Genomic DNA, 20,763 nt, shown 5'->3' with positions numbered 1-20,763 from the left:
CTGGGGACTACAAGGATTTGAAAAAAAGAAAACAAGCAATAATGTAATGAGTGCTCTCCTTCTGGTGTAAAACATTAGTGCCTTCCTCTCTCGGGGTAAAAACCGCCTGGGGAGGCAAAGCAGGCTGCCTGTGGAAGGAGGACATGACAGCCAGCTGCCCAGGAGCTGAGTCTCCCCATGTCCTCAATGCCCAATGCCCGCACCTTCATGCTCTGCACCCCCCAGGCAGTGCCTGCAGATCCCGGCATCCCGGCTTCTGGCTCCAGAATCCCAGCACAACACGGTGCTTTCCGTGACCACAAGCCACCCCTGTGCTCCTGGAGCCGCATGTGGCGGGCGGCTGGAGCACTCGCCTCCTGGGACGAGGTGTGTACTTGTGTGCAGTGCACTGAGTAGGCCCCAGTACAGTGTCACCTGCAACCACAGTGGCTCAGTTACACTGCACCCAGCAGGGTAAGAAACTACTAGTAAAGTGGCCATGGTGCCATTCTGTACCAGGACAGCATAAACTGCAAGTCACTGACATATTCCCACTGGGCAGAGTTTGTGGTTCAGTATTTGAGGTTTAAAGAAACTGCTGTTGCTCTACAATGACCAACCAGTAGACATATGTAGCAAGATACATCCATAGTATAGTATACAACATGACCTATGGTATGGGTATTTGGTTTAATTTACTAGATCCTTATTCTACAGCGCGCTCTCGCGCGCGCGCGCGCTCTCTCTCTCTCTCTCGCTCTCTCTCTCTCTCTCTCTCTCTCTCTCTCTCTCTCTCTCTCTCTCTCTCTCTCTCTCTCTCTCTCTCTCTCTTATGAACCAACTTTTCCAACTCTGCTTTACATGGATCCAGAGATCCAGAAACCACCACCACAAGGCCCTGTCCTGACTGCTACAATATTTGCCATTTACACCTTCCTTCCCATGACTCCTCACTTGGGGCTGTGCTGTAATAGTCTAGCTTGGCTTCTTTTGCATACCAAAGCACTTGCTCAGATTGGTCTGTTTGTCAATGAAGACTTTAGCAGAGATAACATTTCCAAAAGGCATGAACATCTGCAGAATGTCCTGGTCTCCAAACTCCTGTGGAAGGTGGTAAATAAAGAGGTTTGCACCCTCTGGACCTAAAGAGGAAACAAAAATCAGAGTAAGGTATTCTTCGCTTCTTAGTTCCCACAGCCTCCTCTCAGGAGTGCCTCCATAACAGGCAGGCTAAGCATTCGCTTTCCCTTACTGAAGAATGGAATGGATGGGTCAAATAGCACGTGCTGATGTGCCTTTTAGGAAAGCAGACATCCTCCAGCTTTTCATCATTTCCTCAGAAGTGTTGATTACCAAATAGCTTCTTTTTCACTGGTAATCTTCTGTGGGTCACATGTGCTTACTGCACATGAGCAATATTTCAATGTGAAGGTGGCAGACATGGGTGGAGTGGGGGAGGAGAAGGCAGGCGCGGGTTTTGCCTGGGTAGCCGTGTTGGCTTTATGTATATTGTGCCTCTCAGGGGAGAGAGTGTCCTGTGCATTCTAAGCAAATTGCAGCAATTGAGAATAATGGATATAGCAGTAATGCTGCTTGGATTTCTCAATCATTTACCTAATTATCCATCCAGTTTTGATTTGCCAAATCTCTTAACACACAGTCTAATAATCATCTTTATTAGAAATGACTGGCAATGAGTCAAGGCAGGGAAAAATAGGTAGCTAGAGTTTCACAACTGTGATAGGAATTATAGCATTGGGAATCAGCCTTGGAAATGAATGCATGAATTGCAGCAGTGAGTCAAAGACTAAGCTAAGCCAGGCCCTTCACTCTCAACTATCACTTCCTAGAAATTTAAGAATCAAGGGCATTGTGAGGAAGATGTGAGCTGTACTGGCTGGAGAGGTAAGCTCTCCCAAGTTCTTTCCATTTCATTCTCCCACCTCTCTAGCTGCCTACACAAAAACTATCTGAAGGTTAAAAGAAAAAAAAGGAGAAAAGAGAGAATCCAAATGATCTGATGGAAGGTGATTATCTTCTAATATATAACAGGCAAGAATGCTTTCCAACTCAGAGGATGCACATTCATTCCCAGAGGGTCTGGGGAGGCCCCAAGTGGGATGCCTCTGGTCATAGTGTCTGGGAGGGAAGGGAGTTCATAAAATTGGTGAAGTAACCTCTGCAGTTGGTTCATGGAACCCTAACTGGCATTCCCAGGAGCGGACCCAGGACTGCTGGCCCCACTGAGAAGCCCAGGGCATAAGCTGCAGTGGAGGAGGGAGTCCATGGGAATGAGTCTAAGAAATATAACTGGTAAAAGAACTTTGTACAAATAAAAGGAATGAATATCTTTGCAAAGAAAAGTTAAACCAGTTTCTTCCTACAAAAAAATTCATAAAGAAGGTATTCTAACAAATGGGTTTTTATTGGAAAACTTCTTGAAGCAAATTTCTGAAGCTGGACACAAGAACTTCTTCCTTCCGTAAGTGTCAGTGTGACCAGTTTACCGTGCTACCTCACTCACATTTCCAGGGACATATCCCATCAAGTGCAAAGGAGGCAGTCTGGGTTTAAAGGGACACAGTTGCAGGCTTTGATCCCCAAATGTTTCCTGGGTTAAGAAAACTCCTAAAAATGCAAACTGTAAATAGATATAAAACCAAAACACTGGAAAAGGATGCTCTGAATGTATTATGCCACAGCCATCCTTTGCAGTGTACAGGTGGGCAAATCGGAATGTTCCTTTCCAACAGAAGACCCAAACTCACAAATGAGGATTAATGGTACCTAATCTGAATTGTGAGGTCATCTCACTTCCTGAAGCTTGGAGAGAAAAGTGCAAATTTACTGTCTATGCCTGGACAACCCTGGCATGCAAGACTGCACTATAGTCTCAATGTGTGCCTTCCTGCCAGATAGGGGCCCAAGAAAAAAATGAAGACAGGTCAACCCAAGGAGGCTTGTCCTCTTAGTCATCACTTTCTCAAAAGTGCCACCATAGACACCCCTCCCCATTTCTCCCCACCAATATTGTTAACACTAAAATTGAAAAAAAAAAAAAAAAGTGACTAAAAGGAAAACCTCTCTTGTGCGCAAGAAAGGTGGCTACTGCCATAGACACTAATGGTAAATAACAAGCGATTTTTTTTGAGTGTTTCACCACTTTTTCACTTCTCCCTTAGTAAAGCCAGCTGACAAATCCCACATTCCTCATATTTCTCCTAGAACTCGTTATTTTAACTTGTTAGAGATCTCTGTGTTATACAATGCTCTCAGCTGATTGTTATTCATGTTTGTGGTTCTCACAGAGCACTTATATAAAGTACTGGGGGTTTCTATCAGACCACTGGCTTGCTGTTGGGTGTTAGAAGCTCTTTCCACTCGTGTGTGTGTGTGTGTGCGCGCGTGTGTGTGTGTGTGCGCGCGTGTGTGTGATTTGCCTCCTACAAGCTTGGGAAGGTGTGAAAGAGGCCAGAGGGAGAGGGTATTTAGGTGGGAAAAGTGGTCAGCTTTGCTGGATTTAGATCGAGAGGGATGCCATAACACTTCGGAAGATTTTAAACCATATGCTGTACATATGCTGTACATGTGTTCCCGTGGGCCAACATGCACCAGGGCATACACTACTAAACATCAAGCTGACTTTCAACTCTCCCGAAAAAAGGACAGAACCATGTAGTAGCAAATCTAAATCTCTACATAATGATATTTTTTTACTTCTCATTATAACTTGCCTTTTCATTATATTTAATTAAACTAATATTAAAATGGTTTATATTTCTTGAGCTCACGTTAGCTAGCAGAGGATGATTAGAACGTATGAAAAGATGAGATGTGATTAAAAATAACTGTACAGAAAACACCATAGACAACAACAAAAAATAAAAAACCCTACACCATGCTACTGGTAGCCTAAATACCTAAATATATGTAATCTGCATTTGGCAATCATAATTTTAAACTATTTTACATTAATCCCAGAGGGTTTGTTCCTGTACAAGCAATCCTGACAACTCAAGGTAGGGACTAAATTTAGGGCAGGGCTGGGGTAAATCAGTGGAGGAGATGTTATTTCAAGGCCCAGACTTTATCCCTAACCCACGAAGTTTTGAGTCTTTTGGTGACATTTCCCCATCAACGTAGGCTCTACAATTTACTGAGAGACACTGCTGGGTAATGGAGGGGTAACTGCAACGCCAGTGGGGGGACTGGCTTTCACTGTCTCTTCTGAGGAAGTCATTATCTTATATGACCTCCTGCTGCCCTTATTTGTCACCATTGTAGTCAGAATCCAGACAAGGGACCTCAAAACAAGCTTTTCTCTGTGAGGTTGTGTATTTATGACATAGCATCTCCATACACCTAGGGAAATAGTTGTCTGAACAGCTGTGTGTGTGTTAAAAAAATCTACAACAGCCACAACTAGGAGTTAAGAGAAAGTTGAAATAATGAAAAGTAACTTAGATTTTCACAAATCTTTTATTTTAAACAATCTGTTATTTATAATAAACAGAACTTTCCACTTTTTTTTTTTTACATGAGTATCTTTAAAGCTGTGTCCCCTTTAAAATTCATAACTTTGTAAAGTAAAACTAGTCTATTTCTTTATAATAGAATGCCATGGTTAAAGTTGAAGTAATTAAGACAAAACCAGTTTGGAATTATGGGGTGAGGGTAAGGGAGAAGGGAAAGAAACTTTAAAAACTTCAACAATATTTTCCTATTCTAGCTTCTTATTCTATACTAGAGGCCTGGTACACGAAATTGGTGCACTAGAGGAGGGGGTCCCTCAGCCTGGCCTGCGCGTTCTCACAGTCCAGGAACCCTCACTCATTACCGCCTGCCTGCTCTTGCTCCTTACCGCTTGGTTCACAGCTCCTTAGCACTGCTGCAGAGGCGAGAGAGACTCCAGCCACCGCCAGCTGTGAGCCCAGTTTCTGACTGAGCTGAAGTTCCCCTGTGGGAACACACTGACCACCAGGGGGAAGCTCCTGTGTCGAGCGTCTGCCCCCTGGTGGCCAGTGCGCATCATAGCAACCAGTCATTCTGGTCCTTCTGCTGTTTTGTTGATTTGCATATTAGGGTTTTATTTTATAGGATTCTTAACAAGTCAGAAAGTGAATAAATGAAATGTTGAAGATTCTGCTTTTAAAGCAACTTCAATTATGGAAGAAGAAACCAAAAGGAAGGAAGAAAAAGAGACAAGCTCTTACTATTTTTCAACCAGCTCATTAACTATTTTATAATTAGCCTAAATTTATTCTGAACTTTAACTTCTTGGTATTCATTTTGCTTTATTGGCAGGGAAGCAAGGTAATCAATCACTTATTTGCTTTCCCAGAAGATTCCCAATTAAAGACAGAGTCAATCCCATAGTGGATTTATCGTTAACCCGAAACCACCACCTATAGAGCATGTGTGGCTGAGAATCTGGGACCGGCTGGTCAGTACTCGGTCCACAGGACTGGCACGCTTCACCCGGCCCACTGAGGGAGAGTCTCGTGTAAGGGGGATTTGGGAGAGGGGGTTCCTGGCAATTTTTGATGGCAGCAACTACTAAGTAATTATGTATAAACACACAGTGGGTGAGAAATCCATCTTAAGAAGTAGATGAGAAGTTAAATCAAAAGATAAAAGAAATATAAGACTGAACATGAAGATCAAAACAAATGGTTTAGGCTTATCAGGTTTCTTGGGGAAAAAAAAAAGACACAAATAGCTGAAATAAAACAATTGCTTTCTCTATGATACTGGCTCAGTCTAGTGTCTTTGCAAACATGCTGTGAAGGTGAATGCTGCCCACTGGGCTGGCCACACCAGGCCAAGCCCTGGGCCGAGGGCGACACGTACCTTCCTTCTGGCTGCCCGCTGCGCTCTGCTGCTGCAGCAAGCTCTGGCTGTACAGAGTGGGCAGTGCCGCGGCTGCGTACTGCTGAATCCCTGAGTAGGCCTGGGTGAGGGCGTCCATGGTGCCCGCTGTGCCATTCGTCAAGCCCGTGGCGCCAAGTCCTCCATTCAGAGCCGCCATACCTGAGAGCATTTGAGCAACTTTACAAAAAACCCAACAATAGAGAAGAGAAATAGCACTTTTCATTAGTGCTTTCCAAAGGAAGGTAGAGAATCATTTGACACAAGTACAACAGTAAGTGCATGCAGCTAGCACACCAACGAAACCAACATGAAATTAAAATGAAACTATGAAGTCATAGCTCACAATAACGGTAAAAACACAAACAAACAGCAACAGGAAATGAAAAAAAAAACCCTGAGCAATGATGCCCCTCTCTGCCTAGGCCGGTGATCAACGTTCACTGAGTGCTGCAGTGACACAGCACATCTTAATTCCATGCAGGGTGCTATTGGCAAGTACTGGGGTTATCTTTTTGAAATAAAACCTCTACTTCTTAGAGCTTAGAAGCAGGTAAAATATTGCTTCTGACAGGGACCTGAAACATCTGTACACTTAAATCCATTTACTGTGCTCTTTGAGGACCAGGAGGTTGAGGAGGAAAGGAAGAAATACAACGTTTCTCCTGTAAGCTGTCTGGTAAGAAAGCGGCACAGAAGACAAGCTCTGTACTCAGTAAACTAGTGGGTTGGCAGTTCCGTTAACTGACTTCCCTGAACTGCAGGAGAAAGTGGCCAGGAATAGGAGCATAGGAATGGCTTGGTTGATAATGAAGGCACAGGAAAGAGTGTGCACCCTCCCCTAACTGCAGAAATGGAAGTTGCTTATTCCAGTATGAGAGGCGAGACATGGAATGGGGCGGTTTGTTTTTAGCAGCACACAGACGGACAGACAGACATAGGCACACACGAATATGAGTCAATGACCATGTAACTGGGGCTTCTGCCAAGGAAAAGAGCTTCTGTGTCGCTTTTTTCAGTCAACTGAAGTGGCCCTGCGTCCGCAGGCTGGGTCTTGGCTAGTCACTGATGGGAACTGGAGGTTGGCCAGCACACTTTTTTCATTTTTTTTCTCCTTGTATCCTGGCTGCTCTTTTGCTCTATTATGGTTGCTGACTGTGCCATATTTTCCCCGAATACTGAGTCAAAACAAGCAGGACTTTATAGAGTGTTAACTTTCATATGAACTTAGGAAATGGAAGAGGTGACATCATAACTGCCTTTAGTTTCTTTTATGATTAATACCTAAAAAAAATTTTTTTTAAGGATCTATTTCTGGGAAGAACTCACTGAAAACAATGTACACCTTAAAGGAATTAGGGATATTGATTAAGGCTATGAATCAGCAAAGATGACTGTGAAAAAAGTTGGTAAGAAGTCCAGTGAGAAAGGAGAACTAAGATGAGGATGCTTAGAAATTATAGAGAGAGATCCAAAGCCAGCATCACCTTGACACTCCCGTCAGAGGTTTTCCCTGCCACCCCGGAAATGTTCTCCTTACTCTACACGAATTGGTTATTTTTTCAACTTTGTATCGTCAATAAAAGAACTACATGGAAGATATGAATCGGACCATCGCTTTACAGCAGAGGAATCTCATAGTGCCTCAGGTCTGGTATTCTTTCTGAAGGCTGTGGAGACAGAACTGGGGGCCCTGGGTGATATCACCAAGTACAGACAGGCCTGGGGTGGGTGGAGTGGCCAGGACAGCCCCAAAGAAATGAGAATGGAACAAGCCTACTGAAAAGGAAATCAAGCAGATCTGGAATGTAAACAAGGCTAAAAAGGAGTGGCCAGCAGAGGTTCTGCTCACTCTGCTTTAAATTTCTTCTTATGAAGGAGTTTATTCTTTTTTTTTTTTTTCTTTTTTCTTTTTTGGTCATGAAAGTCAGTGCTAAGAGCTTGGAAAGAGTTTGTCCTCTAATTAAACAGTCCCTCAGACAACAACTAATCACATGCACCTCACTGCTTCTTGTCTTCTCTATCCTTGTTATTCCTATGGCTGCTCAAGGGCTGGGAAGTAATTTCTCGTTTCCTCTTTGGTCTTATTTCATCCTCACCTGCCAATCTTTGTGTGAATGCAAAGAAACATCAGTGTTGCTTTTCTGGGAGGTGAGAGGAAGCTGTAAAATAATTCGAGCAGAGCCTAAGACAGCTGGTAAGCGCTGCTGGTTCCATTTTTGTCAGGCTGCAAATCGGTGGATACAGATGGCCTGTCATGGGCTAAGCCCTCCAGGAAGTCAAGCTCCCATGTAGGTGGGAGGAAATTCTAGGAGGAGGAAACAGCCACTTGCCACTCCACTTACACCCAAGGTGTACGGTTCTAGGTGAGCATCGTGGCCTAAGAGCTGGGCGGAACACAGTGGTCTGACAGATAGGGGCTGCAGACAGAAGCTCCACTATAAAGAATGTCTCCGAATTCCCCTGATGTGTATGGGATGGTTGAAACACTACACGTCCATGGTGCCCTGCCTACTCAGGGGCCCAGGGCTCTCAGGCCTCCCATGTATCACTGTGTAGGAGAGCCTTCCCGTGCGTGATTTGCAGTCTTTGCAACATGGCTTCTAGACACACAGGTGGGATTTAACTGACAGTCACTGGTGCCCCTGCCTCCCTTCCTGACTGGGACATGCCCCTGTTGCTGTCCAGGTCAGGTGAGTTATCTTCTACCTCTTTCCTCCTTTTGCCATTTCCCCCTTCTGAAACACAGAAGCGGCATGCACTTCATGCTCCTGAAAGACTGACTGGGCAGTGCTTCAGGACTAGAGTCCTTGTGTGGCTTGTGGCTCCAGCCAGTGACCTTTCAGCCACCCCCTCACACTCTGCCTGCCCACACTCCACAGTGGCTGGCTGTGTTTCTAGACTTGACCTCAGGGCAGATTTGCTTTCTGAGGGTTTCTGCTTACTTCAGCCGATGCCATGTGTTTGGGAGACAGTGAGGGCTGGCCTCCCGTGCCTGGGGTGGGGAGGGAGGTAGCAGAAGAGGCACAAGTAAAAGGGGTGTTGATGCCAAAGAGAGGACTAGTCAGGGCCTCTCTAGCTTCCCTCCATGGTACAACCATTCTCTGGAACAAAAAATAGGGATAAAAATTCTAACAAATACAAATGCATTGAGAATATTTAAAATAAAACCTGGGAAATTCTGTTGTATTTGCCAAAACCCAGGGCAGAATAGGTAACTGATTCCCCAGTAGAATTTGAAGGACCATCAAAAAAAGATTTCAACCTCTCAGAGTTGTTCCTATGAGTTATCTAATGTTATTCTATATTAAGTAGTCATATCAAAGATAACACTGGTAATTCAGCTGCTGGGAGTTGATTATATCTAAAAACTTGGACAGCAAAAACAGGTTGGAAGAAGGTTAAGTTGGATAAAATGCTTTTATCCATGAAGAATAGGGCTTTTCTTTGAAAAGGCCAAATGGATCGGTCATTTCATCCCATTTAATCTGGTTCCCAAGAAAGGCACTTGGATGCGAAGGCTGGGACAGAATGACAGGCGTGGCAAGGTCCACCAAGGAAAGGCTTTGCAAATGGTCTGTCAGTAAAGTTAGTGTGTACTACTAAGTACTTTAAACTTAATTGCTCTCCAAGGTTCTCACCTGATGGGGACCTAAGGAATGGTGAGATGACTGAGAAAATATGTGAAAATGAAAGAGGACCCACCATAAACAGGAGCATGAACATTTTTTGTGGTCGCTATGAAGGTGGCTCTGAAATGGAGGATCAGAAGCAGAGCACCATAAGTGAACCATGGCTATTTTCAAGCCACTCTGACAAGTTTTATACTGAATAAAAACAGAGCAAAAGTGAGGGATGTGTTAACATAGACCTGAAGTCTGTTTACTGAGGTAAGCCTCCTAGGTGTAGCTGAAGCATAGCATTGTAAGCTGCAAACTGGTAATGAGAACTCAAGTATAAGGTATCTAGAACCAGGGTAGATGACTGTGAACATGCACAGTTAGGGGCACTCATATGTATGCTTGTGTTAATATGGTCACAAGTGTGTGAGGTTGTATGTGCTTAGGTATGTACTTAACTACATATACCTTTGTATATTCCAATGATATGGATTAAAAGTCATTTCACAATGCAAATTAAAGTGACAAGCCACAATAATAATATGCCCAAAACATCTTCTCTTTCCTCTCCTTTAAAAATAAATACTTCCATAAACACTATTCATTAGACATTTGTGGCTGGTTATATCAGACCATCATAATTTTAAGCACTATATGGATAAGCCATTTGGAAGGCTTATTGCCATTTAAAAAAAGGAAACATACATTTTAAAACACAAAACCAGATACAGATTCTTGGGTGGACATATGTGCAAAAAGATTTTCATCTTAGTTTAAATATGAATATGCAAAACATGCTTGGAGAAGCCTCAAATAATACACAAGTGAGCCCAGTTAGCGAATCACCCACTCTCCTCACTTCTGATCTGGACAATTTCGGCTCGTAGCTTTACTGTACTGTACTATTTTCCCACCCCTCCATTCATGAATGCATAAAGGAAGGAAAAGGAGATCAAACTCAGTTCAATTTAGCTACTTGCTTACTAACCAAGACTTTACGAAAGGGGGAGGTGAAAGGCCTCTGGCAGGGAAGAGGGCAAAATTTACACCAAGATGAGTTGGGAACTAACTGTGGATTCCATCTACCCTCTTCTTGGCTCCTTTGCCCATGGAAAAGAGTTGGCTCTTTGATAGAGAAGCTGAGGCCAACTGTTTTAGAAGTTGCCTCTGTCCAGGTAGCTGTTTGTTGACGACCTGCTTTGAGAATTACTCAGTAGGACAGGCGGCATCACACTGTCTGTGGAGGGAGAATGGTCTGAAAGGGGACACTCTGTGTATATTAGAAGATTTTCTCTTTGTATTTGAGATGAGAAGTAAATACTAGCTCCCAGCCATTGTTGTGATTGTTCAATAGTCCTGCACCAGTAGCATCCCCAAAATCAGAAAGAACGTATTTTTGTTTTATCATGGTTTTTGGTTTAAACATCCTCCTGGTTCATCCTTTCTGGTAGACACATTCTTCATTTTCCATGAACTGCACACACTGATGTTAACCCAATGGCAAATAATTAAAAAACAACTGAAGCCTGTTGTCCTTGCCAGAAGCAAAATTTGTACCACACAGAGCCCACACAAGACCTGGTCATAGATTCTCTGCCATTCGACAGAGTCCCTCTCTAGCCCCTGATAACGATGGGGAATCCCAGCAGGTACAACACAACAGGATGGAGAGAGACAGACGCACGGATGGGAGGACAACACAGTATCATGAGCACGTGCTGAGGAGGACAGCCACTCCCACTGGCCTGTTACTTTGCAGACCAAGGACAGGCAGGCGATCAAATCAAAGTCCTTGTTTTAGGGGAACTAGGTCCTGGGGCAAGAGAAGCAGCATGAAGGGCTGTGTGCAAACACACACCTGCAACCGAGGGCAAGGACAAGTGGGCTGGAGCGTCTGCAGAACAAGGTCAGAAACAGGAGTCAAGGCAATGAGGGATCCTGACGGGGCGCTGGAGGCAGCGTTACTGGAATAAAACGTTGTGCTGCCGCACAGTTACCACTTTGTACACTATTTGCTCATTGAGAGCCATCCTATCTGGAAGGAAACAGGTTTCTCATTTCTTCTATTTTTGGCCTCTGGTCAGATAAAACTCAGTTCATGTTTATTTGTCTTTCCCAGAGCATCTGAGTAAAATGATTTCATAAAACCTGAATATTTCCTACCTCTAAATATATGATTAATTTTCTTATCAGGATTATAACAGCCTTCATTTGGATGAATTCTGGGTTCTGCCAAATAAACTGCAGGGTATTCTTTTTGAGCTTTGAAAGTCTAGACTTACTGGGATTCCTATTTTTTGCCTTTTTAACAAAATTGCACTGCCCGATCACCCTTTAAAAACAGTTTACTTATTGAATCATGACTTAAAACAGGGCAACTTTCTGCTTGGGCTGCATGGTGGGTAACTAGATCCTCAAATCAGGATCTTTGGGCTCTCACGGAGCTGCTGGGCGTGGCTGCTCTCAGGAACCCAGGGGGGACCGGGCTGAGGGAAAGACAAACATGATGCCCCTCTGTGGGCTCAGGGCTGTTCCCCAGTGCAGGAGCCAAGGCCAAGCAAGGGCCTGCAATGTGTTTATCTGTTGGCTGGGTACTGTGCTCCCAGGTCTAAAGTGCCAGAGTGGATAAGCCACGTAGCAGACTAGCGATCTTGGGTGAGTCTCTATGTTTCAGAACTGTGATTCTGTAAGAGTCTGACCCAACCTGTGGGGGAAGAACAGCAGCCCTTCAGAGCTGCACTGCTCAGTAACCCTGCCTGTGAGGCTTAATAAAGACTCCAGACCACGTTCGTATGCAGCGGCTCCTCTCTGCTCAGCTGGACTTTCTTCGTTCCAAGGCCCTGCTTCCCCTCTATTTAACTGGCACGAATCTTTGGGTGTTAGAGCTAGAGGGCACTCTTACGGTCACCTGATCCAGAACTTTCAATTGTCAAATGGGAAAATGAAGCTCAGAGCAGGGCAGTGATTTGCCTAAGATCCTACAAGTAATTGCGACCAGATTCGGAGTGGGACCTGTGCGTCCTGATTTCTGGTCCATCAATTTTTCTATTCTTAGCACACTGCCTCTCAGAAGAACAGAACAAATCCCAAACCCAACCAAACCCTCAAAACCTACAAATGTCTGCCAACCCCAGAGACGTATGGATGGATATGTACACGCTGCATATTAGAGGAGACTGGGGGTGGGGAGGGGTTGGGTGCTTTGAGGCAAAATGAACCTAGACAGCATCTGCCTATCAAAGCATGCGCTCCTCCATCCCAAGTATTAGTTCTCCCTGTTACGTATCCTTTTTAGGTCACTCTGGCTGAGCGTTTTCTGTGGAGAATTTGGGGGAAGGCTGTCCACCAGAGCAGCAAATACTCACTGTTTATGGTACCTGCGAGTGCATTAATATTATTCAGTCCAACTGTGGCTCCCGCCAGTCCTTGCAGAGTCCCGAGAGAGGTCAAAGAGTTCATGGCCGCACCAGCAGTGGAGTTGGGTGTTGAAGCAGCCACTGAAAAACAAGAGGAGGATGGGAGAAAGGGGAGAGAAAGCACAAGATGAGTGAGAGCCAACTGGTCCAGTAAAGTCAGCTGTCAGTGCAGCAGGGGAAGCCAGGGAGTCGTGCTAGTATATTGGGTGGGAAAGACACAGGGGATTGATTGTACTTATGGCACTTTTGACCATTAGATTTGGTGATTAATAAAAAATGATCACAGCGCTACTAGTATTTGGCCGATGCAGTGAACACCCTCATTCCTGGTTGAGGAAAATTCGAGAAGGGGGGCGGGGGGGTGGGCCTGAGAGCTGGGTAGCCCTCTTGTGTCCTGATTTCCAGTCCATCAAGTTTTAAAGGCCCCAATCCTCTAAGCCACCTCCTCCAGGTTAACACATTAAGAAGTGGAGGAGTACAATGGTAATGCTTGGCTTCCTTATTGTTTCTGCTGCAGAGTTGGCACTTTCTCAATGAAGTTTTGAAAAAGAAAAAAAATCACATCTTCCTGAGTATGACAGGAGATGCCAGGACCCTGGTGGCAGTGGTAATTGACAGGGTGGAGTATAGGAGAGAAAACCATTTTGCTCCAGACTCTCCTTCCCGTGTCTCCCCCCGCCCCCCCCTCGTCCCACACACACCTCTTTTTATTTTTATTTATTTATTTTTAAAATTGATTTTAGAGCCGAGACCGGTTTGGCTCAATGGATAGAGCGTCGGCTTGGGGACTGAAGGGTCCCGGGTTCGATTCCTGTCAAGGGCATGTACCTTGGTTGCGGGCATATCCCCAGTAGGGGGTGTGCAAGAGGCAGCTGATCGATGACTCTCTCTCATTGATGTTTCTAACTCTCTATCTCTCTCCCTTCCTCTCTGTACAAAATCAATAGAATATATTAAAAAAAATTGATTTTAGAGAGAAGAGGGGGAGGAAGGGAAATAAGAAGAGGAAAGAAAGAGAGCCATAGATTTGTTGTTCTACTTATTTATATATATTCACTGGTTGATTCTTATATGTGCGCTGACCAGGGATTGAACCTACAAACTTGGTATATTGGGATGATGATCTAACCAACTGAGCTATCCGGCCAGGCACCCTCCCTGCCATCTCTTTTAAATGACAGTTTTACTGGGATATAATTCACATACCATACAATTTGCCCCCTTAAAGTATACAGTTCAGCGGTTTTTAGTATATTTATAGAGTGAACAACTAGCACCACTATCTAATTTTAGAACATTTAAAAAATTGATTTTACAGAGAAGAGAGAGGAGAGGGAGAGAGAAACATCTATGAGAGGGGAAACATCAACTGGCTGCCTCCTGCACACCTACAACCTGGGGTGGGCATGTGATTCGACCAGGAATTGAACTAGCAACCTCTTGGTGCATGGTCCACGCTCAACCACTGAGCACACTGGCTGGCTAGAACATTTTTATTATTCCCCAAAGAAACCCATACCATTCTAACACTGGAAACCACTGATCTACTTTCTCTATGATTTGCCTATTAACATTCCATATAAATGGAATCTTAAAATATGTGATTTTTTGTGACTACTTTGACTTATCACAATGTTTCCAAAGTCTCCTGGAAGGTTTCCCAGTCTAATTAGTATATTACCATTTTATTAGTATAGATAGAGGCCTGGTGCATGGGTGGGGGCCAGCTGGTTTCCCTGAAGGATGTTCTGGATCAGGGTGGGGGTTCCCTTGGGGCATGGGGCGGCCTGGGCGAAGGGCCTGTGGTGTTTTGCAGGCCAGCCATGCCCCCATGGAGTGAGGGTCCCTGCTGAGGTGTGTGTGGCCAGCCTGGGTGAGAGGCTGAGGTCTGTTTTCAAGTAGGCCATACACCCTTTATGGTGGGGGTTCCCCCTGGGGTGCCTGACTAGCCTAGGTGAGGAGCTGATGGCTGTTTGCAGGCTGGCCATGCCCCCCAGCAGGGACTCTTACTCCATGAGGGTGTGGCCAGCCTGGGTGTGAATAAGATAGACCTTTATTTGACCTTCTTGTACTGTTCTTAGTTTCACTGCCAAATGACTGGGAGAATGTCCTCATTTTTCCATTCTCTGGAAGAGATAGTATAAGACTGAATACATAAGGTGACATATATAAAACTTTAAACAATAAAGAACTTTTTTTAAAAAAAAGACTGAATACGTATAATTTATTTATTTTTTAAAAATATATTTTATTGATTTTTCTTACAGAGAGGAAGGGAGACGGATAGAAAGCTAGAAACGTCGATGAGAGAGAAACATCGACCAGCTGCCTTTTGCACATCTCCTACCGGGGATGTGCCCACAACCAATGTACATGCCCTTGACCGGAATCGAACCTGGGACCTTTCAGTCTGCAGACCGACGCTCTACCACTGAGCCAAACCGGTTTTGGCTGAATACGTATAATTTAAATGTTTGGTAGAACTTGCCAGTAAAAATGACCTTGACTTAATATTTCATGATGGCATGGCTTTAAAATATTGATTACATTTCTCTAATAAAGAGGATTATTCAATTTTTATTTTTCCTCTTGAATTAGCTTTATTAAGTTACAGCTTTCTAAGAAATTGTGTACTCTAAAATTTTAAATTTATATTGGCACGAAAGCCTAAGGTGCTGTTCAAAACAATAGAAATCTTGGTGGTAAGGCATTAAGAGACTCACAGCTCCATTACAGCATGATAGGCCAGCTGGAGGTTTAACAGAGAGAACCAGAGACCGAGACAGCTAAGAAGAGTCCTCCTGGGGTCAGATCAAACTTTAAGGAATGGCCTTGAAGAGGCTCCCTGTGCAGGGGTCTGACATGAACTGAATCAGGCTGCAGGTGCACTTTATGCCCAGAGCCAAACAACAGATCAAACAACTAGAAATTAGTGGAGGCTAATGGCTGGATGTGATAAAATAGAAACTGACCCACAGAAGTCTAACAGGGAGTTAAGGCAGAAAGGCAGGCAGAGAGCCATTAGAAAGAGTCATGCCATTTAAAAAAAGGAAACACAAGAATGCCACAACCTAAAGCTGTGTCTCGTGAGGAGAGACAGCAGACTCATTCAGTAGTAGAATAGGTCTCCTTGAACTAGCCTAGTTAAGTCACTAAGCAAATAAGCAAACAAGAAAAAATTGGGTCTGGGGGTGGGGAAATAGAGTGAGAAGGATCAGTGTCCAGAATTGTTATAATATATTACTTAAAATGTCCAGTTGTAAACAATAAGGAGACGTGATCTAGACACAGCAAGAACACAAGTGACAGAGACTGTTTAAGAGGGTTTAGATACTGTACTTAAACAAAGACACCAAGGCAACTATTATAAATATGTTCAAAGAACTAAAGGAAACCATATTTAAAGAAATAAAAAATTGATCCAGCTGGTGTGGTCCAGTGGTTGAATGTTGACCTATGAACCAGGTGGTCATGGCTCAATTGGCTTGATCCTCAGTGAGGGGAGTGCAGGAGGCAGCCAATCAATGATACTCTCTCATCATTGATGTCTCTACCTCTCCCCTCTCCCTTCATCTCTGAAATCAACAAAAATGTATTTTTAAAAAGAATTAAAAAATGTATGCTGATCATGTTTCATCACATAATAGATATGGAAATTACTAAAATGAACAAAAAGGACATTCTGGAACTGAAAAGTTAACTACAGAAATGAAAAATTCACTGTGGGGCTCACCAGTTGATTTGAGCAGGCAGAAGACTGAGCCTCAGAGATATGGCACACCATTAATCACACTAACATACAAGTAATGGGAGTACCAAAAGAAGAGAAAAGAGCAGAAAAAATATTCAAAGAGACAATGACTAAAAAGTTCCCAATTTTGATAAAACACATTAATTTATACAAATAAGAAAGTCAACAAACTACAAATAAAATTAAACAAAGAGATCCATCCATAGACATGTGATAGTAAAAATGCTGAAAGCTAAAAATCTTGAATTCAGTGAGAGAGAGAGAAAAAAGAAAAGAGAAAAGACTACTTATGTATAAGGGAGTTAAAATAGGATTAATAGCTGATTTCTCAGAACAAACAGTGAACCAAAAGGTGGCAGGAAGGCATATTCCAAGTGCTGAAAAGAAAAATCTATGAAATAAGAATCTTATATCCAGCAAAACTATCTTCCAAAACCAAAGGAGAAACAACAACATTCCTAAATGAACAAAAATAGAGAATTTGTGGCTAGCAGATGTGTCTTACAGAAAACACTAAAGTGAATTCCTCAGGCCGAAAGCAAATGATTCCAGACAGTAATTACAGTACACACACATACACACACAAAAAAAAAAACCAACAAAAACTCACAAACAATCCCAAAGAACACTGATGAAGTAATTATGCAATTATAAAAGACAGTGCAATTGCATTTTTCCTCTTATCTTCTCTTAACTGATTTAAAAATCAATTGTCTAAAAACAATATGCATATAATTGCATTGGTTGGGCCTGTAACATATGGAAATGTAATATACTTGACAATAAAAGCACAAAGGCAGTTGTGAGGACAACACTGGAGTAAGGAAATTATGCCGGATGGCAATAAAAAAGAAACAAAGAGAAACAAAAATGATAAATAAGAGGGTTATAAACTCTATTGATCTCTACTTGCTCCCCTTCTTTTAGTTTCTTTAAAATGTAGTAGGTTGTATGGAATAATAGTTATAACAATACATTGCTGGGTTTGGAGCATACAGATGTAATGTGTGTATAAAAAAATAGCACAAGAAGAGGAGGAGAGAGTTCTGTGGGAGATTTCTGTATTTTAGCAGCATGGAGTGAGCATAAATCTGAAGTAGATTCTGTAAGTTATGGTGTCTAGGGAAATCACTAAGAAAGTAAAATTTGAAAATATTTAAAAAATCATGGAAGAAATTAAAATACTTTATTAGAAAATATTTACTTAAAGAAAAATAAAGCCAGAAAGATGAAATAGAGGAACAAAAAGATATGTGACATATATTGTAGAAAACAAAAAGTACAAAGGCACATATAAATGCAACCATATCAATAATAACACTAAATGTGAATGAATTAAATATCCACCCAGAAGGCAGGGATTGTCAGATTGGGTTAAAAAAATAAAAACTAGTCCTGGCTAGGTGGCTTGATTAATTGGAGTGTCATCCATGCACCAAAAGGTTGTGGATTTGATCCCTGGTTGGGGTGTGGATGGGAGGCAACCAATCAATGTTGCTCTCTCTCCCTTTCCTCTCTAAAATCAATAAAAAATGTTTCTTCATGTGAGTACTTAAAAACAAAAGAAAAACCAAAACCCAGCTCTGTCTATGCTGTCTATAGGAGACACACTTCAGATTCAAAGGTACAAAGTCTATAGGAGACACACTTCAGATTCAAAGGTACAAATAAGTTGAAAGTAAAAGGATGGAAATATAAACTATGCAACCAGCAAGCATGAGAGACTTCATAACAATTTTGGATAAATTGCTTGCATTGCAAAGGACCTTAACATGCCTTCATGAAAATCTATTTTTGTCCTGATGAAATGTAGCTAAAAAAGGACTCCAGTGCAGGTGTACAATGACTGTCAGAAAACCCTTATGTAGTTCAGGCTCTGTTCTTTCGTCTCTGTGTCAGACTCTTCATTTAGATCCAAGAGAAGGGAAAGGAATGGGAAGAAACCCAGTGAGAAGATGAGATACTCCTGCACAGCACAGAACATGAATAGGAAGCAAACTGGGATGAGGTGTGGGAGGGAGCTGATGGGTAACTGGATGAGGATATTCTGGTACACGTCTGAATACGTTTGTGGGAGCGGCTGCTATTATCAGAAAGGTCCCCAGTCTTGGTCGTCACTAGCACCAATGATGGAGAGGTATAGGTGTCAAAGCACCGAGAGCAATCACCTGGAGAAGTCGCTTATCAGAAAGGGACACCCCACCTTCCTAAAGTCTTATGGTGCTGTAGTTAGGATGATGCTGTGGAGTATTCAATGTGATCGCTAGAAACACAAAACCTGTGACAGGGTCTTACTACCACCTTAGTCTCTGCAGCTTAAACGTTCCAGACCTCATTAGTCTCTAATTCTCTGCACAGACCCTGGGTGGGTCACCCTCCGACTAACCTATAAGGTTGGTTAGCATGGGCATCCCTGAGAACCACAGGAAGAAGTGCCCTAGCTTGGCCCCAGAGATAATGAAAAAATGAGCCTATAGCTCTGAATAAGTAACAAACATTACAATTTTGTCATCCTCATCTAAAAACAAAACTGGAGGCAAAATGGGGTTGTAGTGAGAACTGAGTGCTTTGTGAACTCAAATTGTTTCCTGCTCTCCCCAGGCTTCTGCTCCTTCATTTTTAAATGGTGAAAAACACAAACACAAAAACCCAACTTAAAAAGGTATGAGGATTAAGTAAAGTAAGCTGTGTAGTGAACTTGGTATTGTATCTGGCACCATTTGGGGATTTTTAGGTCATCACTTATTGGGTACAGATGGAACTGAGCCTATATAGCATATATTTCATAAAACAACAAAAACTGGACAAGACTTCCTCCACTTTCAGTCTAAACACCTTCAGTTATTGATGAGTACACAACCAATGGTGTCTTTGTGTTGGATGACCCTCTTCTCTCTCACAGGAAGTTCTAGAGGGGAGCCACGTGCCAACCCATGAGGCCCTCTCTTCCTACAAAGGCCATGGTGGGCACCACTGGCCATGCAGCTGCACTGCTCTCTCATCCAGAGAAATCAGAGCAGCAGGGGGCAGACCTATCAGTCACCTACTCCTAGCTGGAGTCTCACTCCATGTTAAGAGGGACAAGGAACTGGATGACATTAGAGCTGGCTCACCTCACGCTTCATGGATGACTTTCACATCCTTCCAGTCTCAGACGGGTCTGAGGAAGAGGCGGTTAAAGTCAGACTCCGGGCAAGTCACAATTTTGATGGCAAACCGTGAGTTGAAGAGAGAATTCATCACAGACACATATGTCACAGGAGCCCAGAGGAAGCCTGGGCTTGGAGGTGATGGGAAAGGGGGCGAGGCTAGGCAGTTCACTGCCCATTTTGGGACAGATAATCAAGAAACAGTATGCAGATTACACACAGGTCTCTATGTCTTGGTTTTCTATTTATTTAAAAACTCAGGGAGACCAGTTACAGTGAACCAAGACTGAACAAAAGTTTCCTGCCTTTTTCTTATGCTGTTCTTAGGTAGTCCCCCCAGAAAGATGGGGACCGGGAGAACAGGAAAGAGAGGAATCAAACGTGAGACTAATAGTTTGCCTTAAAGTGAGAAGATGCCTTGTGTTTCAGACCTTTGGACAGGGCTCTGAAAATTTGCCCCAATTTCAGTCTAAGTTGGAAGAAACATCTTGGTTGCATATCTAGATGCCTTTCAGAAGCTATTGATTTTTAACTAAAGTAGTAGTTTATATAAAAGCAAAAGGAAAACTCAACTTTGTCACGTGGCCAACCTTTATCAAATACTTCAAAACTAAGTGGTCAACAGACGTACAGTAGAGACCCAAGGCACAATCGACAGAGACAAATTAAATGCCACCAACACACACACTTGCCTATTTCTGGGTTGGCAGACTGACAAGGTGCTGCCTGGGTAACTGCATTCCGCCCACCTAAAATTCCCTCGTCTCCACTGAGAACTGTACCCTTTGCTTTCTCAATTAAACTGCTTACAGAAGGAACATTTCGGAAGAAGGTGGCACATAAATGTAGGATCATAAACGCCCACAGCAATCTCTCCATGGAAGGCCTGCAGAGAAAAGGTTGCACAGCCCAGAGCAGAGTGGTGGGGGAAGCTGAGCCGCCTCGCTGCTCACGGGGTGGCAGACAAACTTGTCACATGT

At 43.2% G+C, this 20,763-nt stretch overlaps 1 protein-coding gene across 12 annotated transcripts in view; it reads right to left on the bottom strand.

Annotated features, from left to right (window-relative positions):
• CELF2 (CUGBP Elav-like family member 2) overlaps positions 1-20,763 on the bottom strand; it is a 534,510-nt gene that overhangs the window by 7,911 nt on the left and 505,836 nt on the right. For 5 of the 12 annotated variants that reach the window (XM_045588688.1, XM_036407861.2, XM_036407878.2 and 2 more), the window contains 4 exons: positions 12,833-12,964; positions 11,326-11,361; positions 5,830-6,027; positions 978-1,121 (listed from right to left, as the gene is read on the bottom strand). In XM_045588688.1, coding sequence (XP_045444644.1) covers positions 978-1,121; positions 5,830-6,027; positions 11,326-11,361; positions 12,833-12,964 — 510 coding nt within the window. The remainder of the gene's footprint in view (positions 1-977; positions 1,122-5,829; positions 6,028-11,325; positions 11,362-12,832; positions 12,965-20,763) is intronic. The other 7 variants (XM_036407870.2, XM_036407817.2, XM_036407845.2 and 4 more) reach the window with 6 other exon arrangements.

Source organism: Pipistrellus kuhlii, unplaced genomic scaffold, assembly GCF_014108245.1.
Source record: "Pipistrellus kuhlii isolate mPipKuh1 unplaced genomic scaffold, mPipKuh1.p scaffold_m20_p_1, whole genome shotgun sequence".
Lineage (NCBI taxonomy): Eukaryota > Metazoa > Chordata > Mammalia > Chiroptera > Vespertilionidae > Pipistrellus > Pipistrellus kuhlii.
The sequence above is the reverse complement of the archived record's forward strand: the minus strand, read 5'-3'. Positions and strand labels throughout refer to the sequence as shown.